The 18,686-nt window shown below is 46.4% G+C and overlaps 1 protein-coding gene across 2 annotated transcripts in view; it reads right to left on the reverse strand.

The window, feature by feature from the left end:
* Positions 1-18,686, reverse strand: part of LOC111152573 (CREB regulated transcription coactivator 3) — a 97,979-nt gene that overhangs the window by 72,862 nt on the left and 6,431 nt on the right. For both annotated transcript variants that reach the window (XM_022511060.1, XM_022511059.1), the window contains exon 2: positions 14,923-15,021. In XM_022511060.1, the coding sequence (XP_022366768.1) occupies positions 14,923-15,021 (99 nt within the window). The remainder of the gene's footprint in view (positions 1-14,922; positions 15,022-18,686) is intronic.

Here is an 18,686-nt window from a genome sequence, read left to right on the forward strand (position 1 = left end):
GTCCTGATGTTGGACCCGTGTGCTCACCGGTGTCCCTGGGCTGTGCCCACCCCTGGGGGCGCAGGCCTGCTTTCTACAAATGCTCTGCACTTCCCCAAATAGGGCTGAACAGCAGTAATGTTACGGTGGGGATAACTCTGTCCCAGCTCTTTTTTTTTTTTTTTTAAGATTTATTTAATTATTTGAGAGAGCGAGTGAGCATATATGTGTACCCGGGAGGAGGGGAGGGAGGGAGAGAATCCCAAGCAGACGCCACGCTGAGCGTGAGCCCAGCTGACAGATGGCTCCCACCTCCCTGAGACCGCCACCTGAGCCCAAACCAGGAGTCCCATGCTTAACCGACTCTGCCATTCAGGAGCCCCTCTCGTGACTTTTTAAAAAATACATTTTACCCATTAAAAAAGGACAAATTAACCTACGACACAACTTGCCATGGAGGGCACCGTCCCTGCTGAGCCACTGCAGTCACGAGAGGGACGTGGGGGCCGGCACCTGCTGCTCCCGGCAGGGCACGGGGCCTCCCTCGTGCTGTCTGTGGACCTTATTCACGCCCCTTCTCAGAGGCTGGCAGGCTTGAGCAGCAGGCCCAGCTGCTGGGTGGCGGGGCCAGATCTCAAGCCCAGGGTGCAGGAGTGTCTGCAGAGGGGACTACGGTGGGGGGAGGGTGTGTGTGCAACAATCCTTAGAGGGAGAGACTCCCCCACCGCGCTCCCCCAGACCCGGCTCTGCTCAAAGAGTGTTAGACACGTTAACTCATTTACTCCTCACAACAAAACTCCAATCTTAGCATGACCACTATGACCCCCCACACAGCTGAAAACTGAGGCGAGGGGAGACCTTAAGGGACTGGCCAGAGGTCGCAGAGCTGGAAGCGGCAGAGGCCGGATTTGAATTCAGAGTCTGATCTTCTAGCCAGTGAGCCTCGAGGCCTCTGTATTACCCTAAAGCTTTAATTTGGAAAATCAAACTTATGCTGGTGCTTTAGTCCTCACAGAGCTTCTTTTCATTGGTTTCACCCGAAAGACAGACTTCGCAGAGTTCCCAGCTCTTGCAACTTTCCTGGCATTGAAACTTTATATTAACGGAATATAGGTCAGCACCAAAAGCACTATTTGGCGTAGCCATGCTGTCCCTGACCCTCCAGTGCATGAATAATTGGGAGCACGTGAAAGGCGGAATGAACGTGGCAATATTCCAGTCCCCATGCTCGCGTTCCCATGGACGCAGATGTTCCTAATTCGGTGTGTGGGGCCGATGTTTTCCTGCCCCTTGTACGATTTCAAAGACCTTCATTCCCGACTGCTAGAGATTCATGAGTTGTCTACTTTCCTCTTTCATTTCCTAAGTCATCTACTCAACAGGTGAGGTAAAAACAGAGGGGGAAAGTACTACCCAAATCTGTATTAAAAATACGACTATTGGGGTGCCTGAGTGGCTCAGTCGGTTGAGCACTGGACTCTTGATCTCAGGTCAGGTCTCAATCTCAGGGTCGTGAGTTCAGGCCCTGTGTTGGGTCCACACTGGGCGTGGAACCTACTTAAAAAAAAAAAAAAAGACTACCATATTCTTGATCACAGTTCCTATTTTGGGACAGATGCACATTCCAAAGCTATTAAATAAGCCCCTTTCTGTGCGTCTCACAATTCCCTCAAGCAGAAGAGGCGAACATGTGGCTGGAAGTCAAAGCTGAATCAGTGAACAAGTCAAACACAGAAACAGAAGAAAAAAGAAAGAAAAAAAGTCACAGTTCCAAAGTGCACGTGGATTAGGAGGTACAGACTCCGAAGCATAATTTGGGGACAAGGTCAGAAAAGCGTCATTCTCTGAAAAAGAAACTAAGACATAACATAAAATAGCTATTAGTAATCAGTGAAAATCTTTCCCTAAAACATGCTAAGATAATGTGAGAATGTCTTCTACATCTCCTGCAGGAGGTCACTGCCCGATCTCATTGTATCTACTAGTATTTGGATAAAAGGGTATTGTTCCGTGCTGGCAGAGAGCATGCTGTACCCAAGTGCAGGGCTGGCGAAGGTTTACGACCTTGGGAACAAAATTCCCTCTCTCTTCTAACTTCTGAGCCGATGACTACGCCATGGAAGCCAGGAGCTGTGACGAATGAGCACACGCAAACAGGGCTTAGTTAGCGGCTTGGGAAGGAATCAGTTACTCTGCATCCTCGCTTAACCTGCTCTGGTTCCCACAGCTCCTGCTCAGTGCCTCCGTGTCTCCCATCCCCTCTGCTTCCCCTACAGGTAACTACCACTGTTCTTACTTTACACGGAACAGATGGGCCAGTGTAAAGGTAGAAGAGGGGCCCAGGCTCGCGGAGTGAAACAGCAGGGCCAGGACGCAGGCCGGGGCAGCGGGACCCCCGAGACCCTGCCTTACACCATAGCCTCCTCCTGCGCAGCACCCGGCAGAGCAGAGGCCTGGGGCCAGTGCAGCCCAAACTCCAGGGGACAAAAGAACCGATGAGGGGCGCTCGGGAAACATGAAGCGGTGGGCGCTGGAGGCAGAGACAGAGAGAACGTCTGAAGAACATCAGACGGCACAGGAGGCAGCTTTGAGACCTCTGTGGAGATTTGGGAGCTCACCGCTTGGGGACAGCTGGATGCGGGCCACCAAACCTCAGGATGTGAACCTGGCGGTGTTTCACGAGGACGAACTGGGCCGCCGTGTTCTGGCTTCATGGCTTCTGTCTCCCATGCCTCGGGCAGAAGGGTCAGATTTCTGCCACCACAGCAGGCGCTTAAGAAATGGGCGCTAAATTGATTTATGATTTATCTATCGGTCAGTTAATGAGAAGCAAAAAAGAAGAGTAGTGAGTTCTCTTAGAGGAGGGAGCAGAACATAAAGCCGTCTCCGGGTCGGTCTGTTCATTCAGATGAACACCTACTCGTGTGTGCGTGTGTGTGTGTGTGTGTGCATGTGTGTGCGCACGTGTGTGTTTAAAGATGAGCCTGTCCACACAGGCTTTCAGGTTAACTGCCACCTTTCACTGTGAGACATTCTGCCCACTAGAGATTTGATTCTGCAGAGCACCCTCTTTTGAAACGCATGCGCTACAGAGGAGGCAAAATTTTTTTTAAGATTTTATTTATTTGAGAGAGAGAGAACAAGTCGGGGGAGAGGCAAAGGGAGCAAGAGAAGCAGACTTCCTGCTGAGCTGGGAGCCCGACAGGTATGGGATTGATCCCACGATGTGACCTGAACTGAAGGCAGACGCTTGACTGAGCCACCCAGGTGCCCTGCAAAAATTTTTTGTATGAAATTTAATCAACATGTTCTTCTTATCATCCAAATGAGCACTTTAGCCAGGACACAGGAATCGGACTGGCTGAGGAAGGAAAGAAGGGAGGGGGAGATGGTTTTCAAGCACCAGCCAGGACAGGAAGGGGAAGCCTGGGCCAGTTGGGGCTGAGACTGGGGACGAGAGCTGGGCACGAGAACGCTCCCTGGCTGGCGCGGCACTGCCCACGACCGTAGCCGCCAGCCATATGTGGCTACTAAACACCTGAAATGGGGCCTGTGTGACAGAGAAACTGAATTCTGAATTGTATTTCATCTAAATTAATTTAAATGTAAATAGTCACATATGGCTAGTGACTACCATACCTGGAGAGTGTAGTCATGGGGGTACAGGAGAAGGAAATATAAAGAGTGCAGATAGGGGCGCCTGGATGGCTCAGTCGGTCAAGTGTCTGCCTTCGGCTCAGGCCATGATCCCAGGGTGCTGGGATTGAGCCCCACATTGGGCTCCCTGCACAGCAGAGTCTGCTTCTCCCTTTTCATCTGCCTGCCACTACCCCTGCTTGTGTGCTCACTCTCTCTAAGACAAGTAAATAAAATCTTAAAAAAAACAAAACAAAGGGACGCCTGAGTGGCTCAGTTGGTTAAGCCACTGCCTTCCGCTCAGGATCCAGTCCAGTATCGGGCTCCTTGCTTGGCGGGAGGCCTGCTTCTCTCTCCACCTCTGCCTGCCACTTTGCCTACTTGTGCCCATGCGTGCACGCGCTCATGCGCGTGCTCTCTCTCTCTCTCTGATAAATAAATAAATAAAATCTTAAAACAAAACAAAAAAGAACACGGACAAGAATGAGTAGAAAGTGGTAAATACAACCTTCCTACTTCAAAAGTGTTTCTAAGCAGTATTTGTGTTAGCAACTGTTGGTTGCTTTGGCCACCAGTTTCCAAAGCCCCGCTGCTTTTCTTCTGCGCTCATTAAGTCCTTAGAACAAGGACTCGCTATCATTATCACCATAAGGTTCAGAGAATTCTGTGATTTGCTTAAGAGGACTCAGAGGGAGGGTGGTCTGCAGCCCCTCCAGAGCCGCCTGGATGGCATCAAGGAGCCTCAGCTCTTGCTTTTGGGCAGGTGGACTGCCAGATGCACAGGTGTGCGGGTCACCTTGTTGTCGCGCCCCACGCCTCTGTGGGGATATTCCGGGAGAGTCGTCTGCTCCTGTCTCACTGCAGAGCTTCTCGCCTGCTCGGAACGTACCTGCTGCGGCCAGGAGTGTTCTTTGTGCCGTGGGGGCACAGCCCTCCGTGGCTCCCCAGCCTGCTTTCAAGCCCTCACAGCCTACCGTTTGGGGACAGGAGCCGGCAGAGCTCTGAGCGGGGAGCTCTAGCTGCAGGAAGTGAAGGTGTTTCAGATTGTGCACGCCGATACCTACATGCTACTTACAATATTACTCTGAAATTCAAAGAGCAGCTCTCAAGATCTGGCCTTCACATATACATCCAGGACGGGGGCAGGGGCACCTGCTTGGCTCCGTCGGCTAAACATCAGACTCTCGCTCGCAGCTCAGGCCAGGATGTCCCGGGATCCAGCCCCACATCAGGGTCCGTGCTCAAGCTCGTGAGGGGTCTGCTTGAGATTGTCACTCCCTCGCTGTCTGCCCCTCCCCCTGCCCCTCACACTCTTTCTCTCTCTCTCTCTCTCTAAAATAAATAATTTTTTAATGAAGATTTTAATTATTTCTATGACAGAGAGAGCACGAGTAGGCAGAGTGGCAGGCAGAGGGAGAAGGAGAAGCAGACTCCCTACTGAGCAGGGAGCCTGATGTGGGGCTTGATCCCAGGACCCTGGGATCACGACCTGAGCCAAAGGCAGACGCTTAACTAACTAAGCCACCCAGTAGCCCCTAAAATAAATAATTTAAAATATATATATATATATATATATATGTACAGGACTGGATTTTCTGCCTGAGGACAGAGGAGGTATCAAAAGTTGCTAAAAGGCTGTTTAAGGATTAAGGAAGAAAAGGCAAAGATTTCAGATAACTCCCTTTCTGCCTGGCCAACCCTGTACTAAGTTACTGAAACACTGTCTACAATTTTCTTTGGATGCCTTTTACAGATTCAGAAAACCAGGCATAGGAAGAGAAGGAAAGTGATTTTTTTTATATTTAATAAAAACTTATAAATAAATGTAAATCATCCTAGGCCAACAATTCTTCACGTGGGATCAAAATACATGCAAATACGAGTGTAATATGTTTGAAATTATCCCTAATAAAAACTTTAAGAAAGTGAATGAGGGGCTCCTGGGTGGCTCAGTTGGTCAAACAGCCAGCGCTTGATTTCAGCTCAGGTCACGATCTCAGGGTCCTGGAACTGAGCCCTGAGAAGAGCTCTGTGCTCAGCGGGGAACCTGCCCGGGAATCTCTCTCCCTCTCCCCCCCCCAACCCTCCTCCCACTTGTACTGTCTCTAAAAATAAATAAATACATCTTTAAATATAAATATGTAAAAACAAAACAAATAAAATCTTTAAAAAAAAGAAAACGAATGAGACCAGGTGCACATGTGTCTATATTTTTCTCAGGTGGGACTCACAGCTTCCATCAGATTTTCAAGGTAAAGTCTACCTTTTAGCTCTTTATGGTCTCTCAGGCTTTATGGATTCTTTTCATACAGTTCTTGTAAGTTTCTTAAGTAAAACAAATGTTTTCTACATATATACATTTATATTGTTAAGCTATTACAAATGTGACCTTTTTTCCCTTTATGTATTCTAACTTGCCATTGACAACATATCTAATAATTTTTTAAAGGATTTAAATGTTTGATTAGTTGATTTTTTTAAATAATTGATTATAATTTTGTCAATTTTCTTTGAATTCAATTTCTCATTTTTAATTTACTGATAATCTCTTTGGCCTTGTGCATAATTTATACACACACATACACACACACACACACCATAAATAAATAAATAGTAAAAACAACCCAATGTCCAATGATTAGGGGGCAGTTAAACTAAGGGACATCCGTGATAGAATATTCTTAAGTCACCAGAAATTATACTTTTGAAGACCATTTGAACATATGGGAAAATGTTTACGATGTAAAAAAATAAGATATGAGATCATACATGTAGTAAATATGATGCTGATTTTCTTAAAAATATTTGTGGTCCTGGCAGAAACTACTGAAAGAAAAGAGCCAGGGACGCCTGGGTGGCCCTGTCAGTTAAATGTCTGCCTTCTGCTCAGGTTATGACCCCAGCGTCCTGGGACTGAGCCCTGTGATCAGGTTCCCTGCTCAGCAGGGAGTCTGCTTCTCCCTCTCCTTCTGCCCCTCCCCTTGCTTGGCCTGCCTCTCTCTCTCTCTCTCTCTCTCTCTCACCCTCTCAAAAAATGGATAAAATCTTAAGAAAGAGAGAGAAAGGAAAAAAAAAAAAAGGCGGGGCTGGGGGTAGAGAAAAGAGCCCAAATGTGAACAGGGATGTTACCTGTTTTCTGTGGATCCAGCAACTGTCTGGCATGACTCGAGTTTCATGTGCTGAAGCAATATAGAAATAGATTTTTTTAAAATATTTTCTTTATTTATTTGAGGGAGAGAGAGAGAGAGCATGAGAGGGGAGAAGGTCAGAGGGAGAAGCAGACTCCCCATGGAGCTGGGAGCCCGACACGGACTCAATCCTGGGACTCTGGGATCCTGACCTGAGTTGAAGGTGGTCGCTTAACCAACTGGGTCTCCCAGGTGCTCAGAAATAAAACTTGAAATGCAAAATGTCCTAGAAAAATGAGGAGACTGGCCCCTGGCAGTAAGAGTCCCAGAGGGTTTTTGTGAAAATTAAGTAATCTATGCAGAGAGTGTCATGAAGCGTCTGGCTCACAACACCTGCTCAATAAATGCTATTATCCACGGTACTCTCAGATTAATGCTACCATAATGTTTTCCATTTACTGGAATTTGACTCATGTATCTTTTGCCAATCTTTCTTCTTCTTCTTCTTCTTTTGTTTTTTAAGAATCTTATAAAAATTTGGAGGGAAAGCCATAAAAATTGAACTAGGAACCAGACTTGATTTTTAAGTTCTGGTTTTCTTCCATACCTACTGCGCAGACTCCAGGCCTCATTATCCGCTCTGACGCAGGCTGCCAGCAGGCCTCGAAAAAAATCACTGGCCTGGACCTGGTCCTCCCCGCCTCTACTGCTGTGCAACACGGCTTTCTCCCTTTGGCTACCAGACTGTTCCCTAAATCAGTTAGAACTTAGAATCCCTCAGTTATAAACAAGATGACGCAATTTTGTTAAAATACAGTCATCAGAAATATAAAAGTACCATTAGATTTAGCGATCAAATTCAAAAGGACAAGGTAGGTTGCGTGGAGGATCTGAAGGGTCAGAACTACACCCAAATAGCCCTACACAGACAGCAGCCCTCTGTCCCTCTCTCTGTAGCGGCCACACAACCAGCAGGTGCCTGAGCTCTCAGGCAGGCTGGGACATGCCGCAGAACAGTCCACTCTCCCCTGTGTCCCTGAAGACACAGCCCTAGCTTTCAGAGAAGATAATGCCATTTCCTCCTCTCTGTCTTCAATGTACACATGCTGGGCCCTGCCTAGAGACAGGAGGGCTGTAACCCTAGCCACCCCTGACTGATGACCCACCCCTCACGGAGGATTATCAGAAGGCAACCTGAAAAGCTTGCTTTGGCTTACTCATCTGATAAGGCCCTGCTCTCTGTGCAAGTGCCCAATGGGTGAGAGGAGAAGAATGTGCTTTGAGATCCTCTATTAGGATAGAAAATTGATCTTGAACCAATTAAAACAGTACTGTGGTTACCAAACTAATGTTGTAGTAAAGATCAAGTAAAATAACAAGATGTGAAAGTATTTGGTAAACTCCGAAGGGATCCATAAACCTAAGAGGAAGAGGACTGTGTTTAAATAAAAAATTACAGGCAACTTCCCTTGAATCCTAATCCCTACCACGTTTATGGATTGGGAGACTCATTATTATCGAGACATCACTTCTCCCGGACCTGATCTATGGATTCCACACCACCCCACCTAGAATCCCAGCAGGCTTTCTTCGTAGAAATCAGCAAGCTGGTTCTACAATTGTGTGGATAAGTAAAGGAACTAAAGCCACACAACTTCAAAAAGAACCAAGTTGGAGGACTCTCACTCCCTGATTCCAAGCCTTCCCATAAAGGGACGGCACTCAAGATAGTTTGGTGTTAGTAGGATCTCATTTATATGTGGAACCTTAAGAGGGGGGGAGATAGATGAAATGGGTAAAGGGGGCTAAGGGGCACAAATTTCTAGTTATAAAATAAAGTCGTGAGGATATAATGTACAGCATGGTGACTATACTTAATAAATGGTATTGCCTACTTGAAGGTTGCTAAGAGAGTAGATCTTAAAAACTTCTTATTACAAGAAAAACAGTTTTTTGGTAACTGTGACAAAAGTTAACTAGTCTTCTTGTGGTGATCATTTTGCAATAGATACAGATATTGAATCATTATATTCCACGGCTGCCTGAAACAAATATATCGTTATATGTCAATTATACCTCAACTTCCTAAAAATGTGTGGTATTAGGGACACCAGGCTGGCTCAGTCGGTGAAGCATGCAACTCTTGATCTCAGGGCTGTGGGTTCAAGCCCCACGTTGGGTGTAGAGATTACTGAAAAATAAAATCTTTTTCAGGCAGATAGATAAGAAGTGTGGTATTAGCAAAACGAGAGACCTGGAGATCAGTGGAACAGAAGATGGAGTCCAAAACCAGATCCACACATACATGGTCAGCTGACTCTGAACAAAGGTGAGAAGGCAATTCAATAGGAAAGAAAAGTCTTCTCACATATGGCGCTGGCACAATTTAACCCCTATATGCAAAGAAAGTGGTCCTCAACCCGTACTTTGCATGACATGAAAAAAAGTTAACTTGAAATTATCTAAGTGTACCCCCTAAAACTATAAAACTTCCCAAAGAACACACAGGAAAAACTTCTTTGTGACCTTGAGTTACGCAAATAACTTCTAGATAAGACGTGAAAGGCACAAATCATAAAGTAACAAAATTGATCAACTGGGCCTCACTGAAGTTAAAAACGTCTGCTCTTCAAGACTTTGTTGAGAAAATGAGAAGATAAGCCACAGACAGGGAGAAAATATCTTGCAAAATACATATCTGATAAAGAAATGTCATCTGGGGCACCTGGGTGGCTCAGTCCGTTGGGCGCCCGACTCTTGATTTCAGCTAAGATTTCGCGATCTCAGGGTCACGAGATGGAGCCCTGCCTCGGGCTCCGCACTGGAGCCTGCAGAAGATTCTCTCGCCCTCTGCCCCTCCCCCATAACCATGGCGCCGCGCGTGTACGTGCGTGCTCACTGTCTAAGAAAAAAGAAAATGAAAAGAAAAGGAAAGGCATCCAAAAAATATGAAGAACTCTCACAACATAACAGGAAAATGAACAACTCATTTAAAACACTGGGCAAAAGCTCTGAACAGACGTCTCACCGGAGAAGAGAGGAGGTAATAATCACACAGGAAGATGTCCAACATCATTAGACATTAAGGAAACGCCAATGAAAACCATAATAGGACAGCATGACACGTGCACCGGAACAGAAATCTTTTAAACTGAGCCACCACCGCCTCGCACCCATTCAGATGACTACTACGAAACCAACAGACACACAGAAGATGACAGGCGCTGGCAAGGATGGGCACGAACCCGAGCCCTAGCGCACCGCTGTGGGGAGCGGGCGGCGGCGCAGACGCAGTGTCAAACAGTACGGCCGGTACTCGAATATTTAAAATAGGGTGACCGTATGACCCAGCAACGCCACTTCTGAGCACACACCCGAAGAACGGAAAGCTGGATCTCTAGATGTTTCCACACCTGCGTCTGTAGCGGCATCATTCACAAGAGCCAGGTGGAGCCGACCAGGGATCCGTGATGGGTGAAAGGACAAACAAAATGTGGTCTATACATTCCGTGGAATACTCTTCGTCTTAAACGAGAAGGAAATCTTGCCACGTTCCATAATATGGATGAGTCTCGCGGGCCCGACGTGAAGTGAAACGAGCCAGTCTCGAGAAGACAAGCAGCGCATGATCCCACTTATGTGCAGTGCCTACAGTCGTGAGCTCACAGAGGCAGAACGCACAACTGTGGCCGTGGGGCCACGGGGGAGGAGGGCATCAGGAGTTGTTGTCGAAAGGGTACAGAGTTTCAGTTTTGTAGGATGGAAGAGTTGCACAACACTGTGAATATACTTAACACCACTGAACTATAAGCTTACAAATGGTTAAGATGGTAAATATTATGTTATGTTATTTTGCCACAATTAAAAATGGGGCGCCTGGGTGGCTTAGTGGGTTAAAGCCTCTGCCTTCGGCTCAGGTCATGGTCCCAGGGTCCTGGGATCAAGCCCCGCATCGGGCTCTCCACTCGGCGGGGAGCCTGCTTCCTCTTCTCTCTGCCTGCCTCTCTGCCTGCTTGTGATCTCTGTCTGTCAAATAAATAAATAAATCTTAAAACAAAACAAAACAAAACAAAACCCAACCCTGAAATACTGGGATATGAAGAGCCATGCAGAATCACTGGAACTTTCTATACTGCTGGTGCAGAGGTTAAACAGTACAGACGCATCGTAAAACAGCCGGCAGTTTCTCGTAAAGTTAAAGATACGCACGTGATCCAACTATTTCACTACTAAGTATTTACACAAAAACCATACGTGAGTGGCTTTATCACCACTGCCAAAGCGTGGAAACAATCCAAATGCCCGTCAACTGATGAACGGGTAAAGAAATGACAGTACCCCCCACTACGGAGCACTACTCAGCAATAAAAAAGAACAAACCGATAAATGCGATGCAGCGAGCCCCCAGCACCTGGCCCCCAGCACCTGTGACTGGGATCTTATTTAGAAACAGAATCTGGACAGAGGTAATCAGCTTAAGAGGAGGTCATACGGGATTAGCGGGGGCCCTCGACCTAAGGACTGGTGGCTTTCAGGGACAAGACGGGGAGCGCTCTGGACACAGAAACATAGGAAAGAAGGTCCTGCTGAATGGGGGCAGAGGCTGGAGGGAGGGAGCCACAAGCCTGGGGCGCCGAGGACTGGCAACAACCAACAGAAGCTAGGGAGAGGCAAGGAAGGCTTCTTCCCTAGAGCCTCCAGACGGCGCCGTCCTACCGACACCTGGATCTCAGCCTTCCAGCCTCAGGACTGAGAGAACGAATTTCTGCAGTTGTCAGCCTGCTAGTTTATGGCACTTTGCTAGGGCAGCTTTAGGAAACGAACACATGCAGCAACCCAGAGGCCTCTCAAATGCGATATACTAACGAAGGAAGATCTCCAAAGAGTACACACTTTTGATTCCCTTTATAGGGCACGCTGGAGTAGGCCAAGCTGCAGATCTGTGGTTTCCAGAGCCTGGAGGTGGGGTGTGGAGGAAGATTACAAAGGGACATACAGAAACTTCAGGACAGGGATGACGGAACTGTTCTGTATCTTGACTATGGCAGTGATTATACAACATAGAAGTGTACCCCTAAGAAAGGTCATCTGAGGGGCACATCCGACTCTTGATTTTGGCTCAGGTCCTGGGGTCGAGACCCTCATCGGGCTCCATGCTCAGCAGGGAGTCTCTGCTGGAGATTCTCCGCCCCTCTGCCCCTCCCTCTGCTCATGTGTAGGAGGTGCGCACTCTCTCTCTCTTTCTCTGCCCCCCAACAATAAATACATAAGTAAATCTTTAAACAAAAATGTCAGTTGTCTTGTTGGTAAATTATACCTCAAAAAAGTTTACTTAAAAAAAAGCAAAGCAAAGATAATGTGAGCACCAAAATCACAATACTAGTTCCAGATTATAACCCACTGAATAAAATCAGAAGCCACAAAACCAGATAGACAGAAATAAATATAAGGATGCATGAAAGTCTGATGAGGGTCAGTATGGAGTATCTCCTCACAGAACAGCTGTTAACTACAAAGGGGACGAGTGTCTTCAACATGAAGAGGCCTGACACACACCAGTAACCGATAAAAGTGAGCACCACTGGTAACAGGACAAAAGAAAGTCATCCACTTATGGGGACACAACAGCGTCATTCTGTGCTCTTCCTGCCAAAGATACAAATCTGAATCAAATCATGAAGAAGCATCAGACAAACCCCAACTGAGGGATATTCTACAAAATACCCGATTGGTGCTCTTCAAAAGTGGCAGATGTAGTGAACAGAAGGGCCATCTGTACTCCAATGTTCACAGCAGCAATGGCCCCAGTCGCCAAACTGTGGAAAGAGCTGAGATGCCCTTCAACAGACGAATGGATAAAGAAGATGTGGTCCATATACACTATGGAATATTACGCAGCCACCAAAAAGGATGAATACCCAACTTTTGTATCAACATGGACAGGACTGGAGGAGATTATGCTGAATGAAATAAGTCAGGCAGAGAGAGTCAATTATCATATGGTTTCTGTTACTTGTGGAGCATAAGGAATAACACAGAGGACATTAGGAGGAGAGGAGAAGGGAATTGGGGGAAATCGGAGGTGGAGACAAACCATGAGAGACTGTGGACTCTGAGAAACAGACTGAGGGTTTTGGAGGGGAGAGGGATGGGGGAATGGGTGAGCCTATTGATGGGTATTAAGGAGGGTATGTATTGCATAGAGCACTGGGTGTGGTGCATAAACAGTGAATCTTGGAACACTGAAAAAAAAATAAAATAAGTGGCTAAGGTCATAAAAGTCAGAAATAATTTCTTTAATGTCAAAAGACTGAAAAACTGTTTTAGACTGAAGGAGACTACGGACAGTAAACACAGGTGATTCTGAACTGGATCCTTTTGCTTCTGAAGATGGCAGTGGGCACACGGTGAAACCACACACGAACGCCCATGGCTCAGATGGTAATAACATTCCACTGTTAACCTCCTGATTTTGATGGCTCTGTTTGGGTTATGAGGGACAACGTCGTTGCTTGTAGGAAAATACACAGTGAAATATTTGGAGGTGAAAGAGCACCACGTTAGCAACTTGTTTTCTCAAGGGGGAAAAAAGTTATTTGTACTGAACTTTCAACTTTTCTGTAAGATTGTGACTGTTTCAAAGCAAAAAAAACAAAACAAAACAAAACAAAACAGTATTCAGGGGCGCCTGAGTGGCTCAGTTGGTTAAGCGTCTGCCTTCAGCTCCGGTCATGATCTCAGGGTCCTGGGATCAAGGCCCGCATCAGGCTCCCTGCTCAGCAAGGAGTTTGCTTCTCTCTCTCCTCCTGTTGGTGCTCATGCTCTCTTTCTCAAATAAATAAATAAAATCTTAAAAATAAAAAAAAAAGGAGGTAAAAAAGCCCAAAGTATTCAAAGAAAGAATCCTGGGAAGGTCAAGGTCTATTAGTTCATTCTATCCCCGCTCCCCAGTGCAACAGGACAGGGGCAGGATAGTAAGTTCTACCTACAGTCCTCTGAAGTTGACTACCAAGTACCACAAAGTCAGGATCTCAAACACAACACATGCTGGCAGTGTTCTGTTTTCAGAAGCATGAAATGCAGCATAAAGCAGAGACCTGCTTTATCTGGATACTGAGTGATCTGATAGGCCAATGCAGAAGATCTTCTGGTCTACCGAGGAAGGGCTCTGACACTGGCAGCAGCACAGTGAGATTCCAACATCAACGTAGGAAAGACAAGATCCAATGTAACAGGTATAAGAATGTTCACATTTTGCCTTTTCTAATAAACATTATATTTAAGAGCCCCTGTTAGCTCTCTCAAATGGAAGTCTCTATTTTAAATAATACTTTTGCTTTATGGGACCATCATCAAACAAGTGAACCCAGCTTTTACAGCAAAGAAAGAAGACAGTGCTTTTAACATGGACAGCCATCCAAATAAACCAACTTACACTTTGTCTTGAAGTTCCCAACCTCAACACCAAATCTTCAATTGCTTAATTAGAACTATGAGAGGCACCTTATTTTTCAGAGAGTGGGGTATCTAATTTGGATCTTAACAACAATATCCTATACCATTGTCTGAACTATCGATTCCATGTTATTTTGAACAAAGTTCTTCAATGATACAAACGATTAAGGTACTAACCTAAATGCAAGAGGCCACGTATCCGAGCCTTAGATCTGCACTGTCCAATATGGTAGAGATCGACACATGAAGGTACTGAAATACGGCTGGTCTCAACCGCGACGAGCTCTAAGTGTACAATGTGCACCAGATTTCAGGCTTAGTACAAGTTTCAAAAAGAATGCGAAATACCGCATTTGTGTTTGTTATACTGATTATACAATGAACTGATAATATTCTGGATCTACAGGGATAAATAATAACTTAAATTATTTGAATAATGTTAAAATCAGCTGCACCTGTTTCTTCGTCTTTACTGTGGCTACTAGAGAAGTCTGATTACGTACGTGACTCACGGTATATTTCTCCTGGACAGTGCCGCCCTAGCCGGCCCGTGAGGTACACTAGGTCAAGATGTAGAAACTAGGAGACAGAATGATGGGCTTCCCAGAAGAACTCCGAACGGTACTTAGGCCCAGTTTACCCTTCAAGATCCCATCTTTCTGAGGACAACAGCTGCCTATCCTTCCACACTCAACTGGGCCTGGAGAGAGAATTCTGGAGGTACCTGGAACTCCGCGGCACTGCCCCGAAGCTGGCTCACGTTCGGTAAGGACCCGCCGTGGTACTGCGTGAGACGCAGCTGCTGAAGCTTCTGAAACTGGACCTGGAAACAAAGAGATTTCCAGACGGTTGAGAGATGACAGCAAAGATCTGAGGGAGGCACTGAAGTATGGGTACTTTGTAGCGAAACGGTTCAAGAGTGAAAGTCTTGATTTCAGTTTCTTTTCTACCTAAAACCTACAGGTTTCCAGTGCCTTCTGATTTGTGACTGACTAGTCTATTTACCCATGTTCCAAATGTCCCAGGCGCGGTGACAGTGAGGTCTTTGCAAGGTCTCTGGGTGTGCATGTATAGGTGGGCACAACCTCTAACAGCAGTAAAAGAGTCTCTTAAAGGAAAACTAAGCCATTCTCTATGACACTAACACAGGAACCATGCTCCCTTCCATGGTGCCCGTCCAGTCTCCGCTCACACGTGTGTGTAACACCTGCAGGACAGTAATCACAACTTGGGTGTGATTTCGCAGCCTTGCATCTTAACTCTTTCCTACGGTATTAATCATCTTTAATGGCTATATAACATTTTGTTTTCCGAGTTATTTCCTAAGAACACATTCCAAAGAGTGATTACGGAGTCTCTGCATCCAGGCCTTTCGATGGCTCTCAATATGCGATCCCAGTGGGTATACTAAGTATATATGAGAAAACGGTTTCAGGAGAGAACTCTCACTAACACTGAATATCACCCTTAACTGGGGAAAGGAAGAGGCTAACTCAACAAGTATCAGATGGCATCCCAATGCTTTTAGGTGCCTTTCTTCTGTAAGTTCTACCTTGCTTCATTTTTCAAAAGGCAATAAACTGGTTACAGTTCTTGTAAACCCCCAAGTGGTCCGATTTGGTCTTTGAGAGTTCTCTGTGGTTACGTAACTCTTGGCACTTATATTCATGTGGGGAAGGAAGAGGCGATGGGAATCCTGAAGTCTTTGATTATTAGACCCTTTGTCTAATAATAGTAAAAGCTACCAATAGAAGCCCCTGAGATGAACCAGATGCTCTGCCCGTTTCATCACTAACCCTCACCACGACCACCAAGGGAGACCATATCATCCTGCCTTTACAGACCTAGAGACCCAGACTTAAGGAAGCTCAACATTTGCCCAAGGTCACACAGCTGGAGGAGACCAAGCTATGGCTACCTCAAAACCCACGTTCTTCGGGCCCTTGAGGCCTCAGCTGGTTAAGTATTTGACTCCTGATTTTGGCTCAGGTCATAATCTCAGGGTTGTGAGATCGTCTCCGCACTGGGCACGAAGCCTGCTTAAGATTATCTCTCTGGCTTTCCCTCTACCCTCCCAACACCCTCCCCAACCCTTCCTTCTCTTAAATACACACACACATCATTCTTACATCTGCCACGGTCCTTTTCTTTGTTCCATTTCTCTCTTTTTTAAGATTTATTTATTTATTTGAGAGAGAGAACACAGCAGGGAGGAGGAACAGAGGGAGAGGGAGAGGCAGACTCCCCACTGAGCAGGGAGCCCGGCATGGGGCTCGATTCCAGGACCCCAGGATCATGATGTGAGCCGAAGGCAGAGGCTTAACCAACTGAGCCACCCAGCCGCGCCCCCCCCCCCATTTCTTTCAGTGATCATACTATTTACAAGCTCAGAGAAAAATGAAGTTTGGTTGACCAAAAGCATTGCTGGGCCTATGCCGATTTTATTATTTTTATATTTACTATGAAAAATTCAAATATATACAAAATAGAGATGAATACAATGAAACCCCATCTAACAGCTTCCAGCTTCCACGATGATCTCATGTCCAGTCCTGATTATCCTTACCCCCTGACGGCCCACGGCACCCCACCGAAAGAAATCCAGACGATGTATCATTCCACATTTCCGTACGCATCTCCAAAAGATAAGAGCCTATATCTGGCTGGAGGTTTTAAAGGCATACAAAACCCCTTGGTGGCCTTAACTTCCTTGTACCCACAGTATTTGATTTCCCAAACACACTGTCCTGGGAGGCAGCTATAAACTATTCATCAGAACCCAGATCCAAGAGTCAAATATGAGAAGGAGGACAGAGCGAGCCTTTTCCATCTATCAGCTGAATTACAACAATGAAGTCTGAGCTTTTGATCTTAACACTCTTAAAGCACTTACCAGAAGCATTTGACTTTCCGTCCTTGAAATTCTCTAGACAAGATTCTTGGCCCCCTTGATCTCAAGCCTTTGATTCCTTCTTCCATCAATCCATCCATTTATTCACTTATATAAAACATTTAACTGTGGGGTGCTGGGCTGGCTCAATCAGTTGAGCGGCTGCCTTCAGCTCAGGTCCTAATCCCAGGTTCCTGAGATCAAGCCCCGCATGGGGCTCCCTGCTCAGTGGAGAGCCTGCTTCTCCCTCTCCCTCTGCTTCCCACTCTGCCTACTTGTGCTCTCTCTCTCTCTCTCTCTCTGTCAAACAAACAAACAAATAAATAAATAATTCTTAAAAACCAAAAACATTTAACCGTGTATGTTAGGTACTGTGCCAGGTGTTGTCTTACTAAGATGAGCACATGCTAAGGTTCCTGCCTTTACAGAGTTCTCACAAAGGCTTCAACTTTTACCCAAAAGCCTTGACACTTCAACCAAGTTCAACCAAGTTCTAAATCTAGCTGGACACCTGCCTTCACCTGAGCCTAAGGTCCTCCCACCAGCTCCCATACCTGCTCTCCCTCCCCAAATGCCTATTCTGGAGTCTTCAGTCTTCAGAGACTGCGGTGCTTTGGGGAGAAGAGTCCTGCACTCGGAGCCGGAAGACCTGCCTGTGTGTCTTGAAGCTCCCACGTAGCTGGGGAAATTACTCTGCCGTCTACTCCACAAAGACAACGTAAGGATTCAAAGAGAGAAAAGACATGACAGTGGGGCGTAAAATGGAAAGCTGTGGACAACTTCTCGAAGTATCATCATCGTTGATACTCGCCGCTAGCTCCTAAACCCTTGAGTAACTGTGATATCCTCCTCTTTTGAAATCTAGAATCGATGAATTGGAAAGAACCTTAGAGACTTGTCTTCAACACCATCCTGCTTCCTGATGATCAAAATGGGCACCGAAAAATGGGTAGCCTAAGTGGAGATGACGGGTTGGCATGCCAGGGACCACATTTAGAGAGTTCTGTTTGACCCATAAATATGATACTGACCCACTCAATGCTTTAAGAAGTCATTCTGGATTGGAAGACTGTACAAAACCCGGATTTCCGACATCTCTCGACTGCGAGATCAAGCAGGACTTGCCCCGCGTGGCAACAACGCGTGGAGCTGAGAAGCAGCTGCCCCCCCCCCCGCCCCCGCACACAGCCTGAGCTACCATTTGCCCAATACCTCTGCACCCTATTATTCCTCCACCGAGGCCTGAGATTGGCTACCATCTACTCACTCCTTTTCCCTACGTGCCTCATGCTGGAACTTAACTTAGCAACCTCTAGCCTGTAGCCCCACACTTCAGTGGAATGTCCTTTAATGTCTGCATGAAATGAAATCCAAGCCTCACTAACTCCCTTTTTAAAAAGTCTCACAAGGGTGCCTGGGTGGCTCAGACGGTTGAGCCTCTGCCTTCGGCTCCGGTCATGATCCCAGGGTCATGGGATTGAGCCCCGCATCGGGCTCCCTGCTCAGTGGGGAGCCTGCTTCTCCGTCCCTCTGCAGCTCCCCCTGCTTGTGCTCCCTCTCTCTCTCTGTCAAATAAATAAAAATAAAAAACCTTTTAA

Source organism: Enhydra lutris, unplaced genomic scaffold (assembly GCF_002288905.1).
Source record: "Enhydra lutris kenyoni isolate GAN:26980312 unplaced genomic scaffold, ASM228890v2 scaffoldscaffold29, whole genome shotgun sequence".
NCBI lineage: Eukaryota > Metazoa > Chordata > Mammalia > Carnivora > Mustelidae > Enhydra > Enhydra lutris.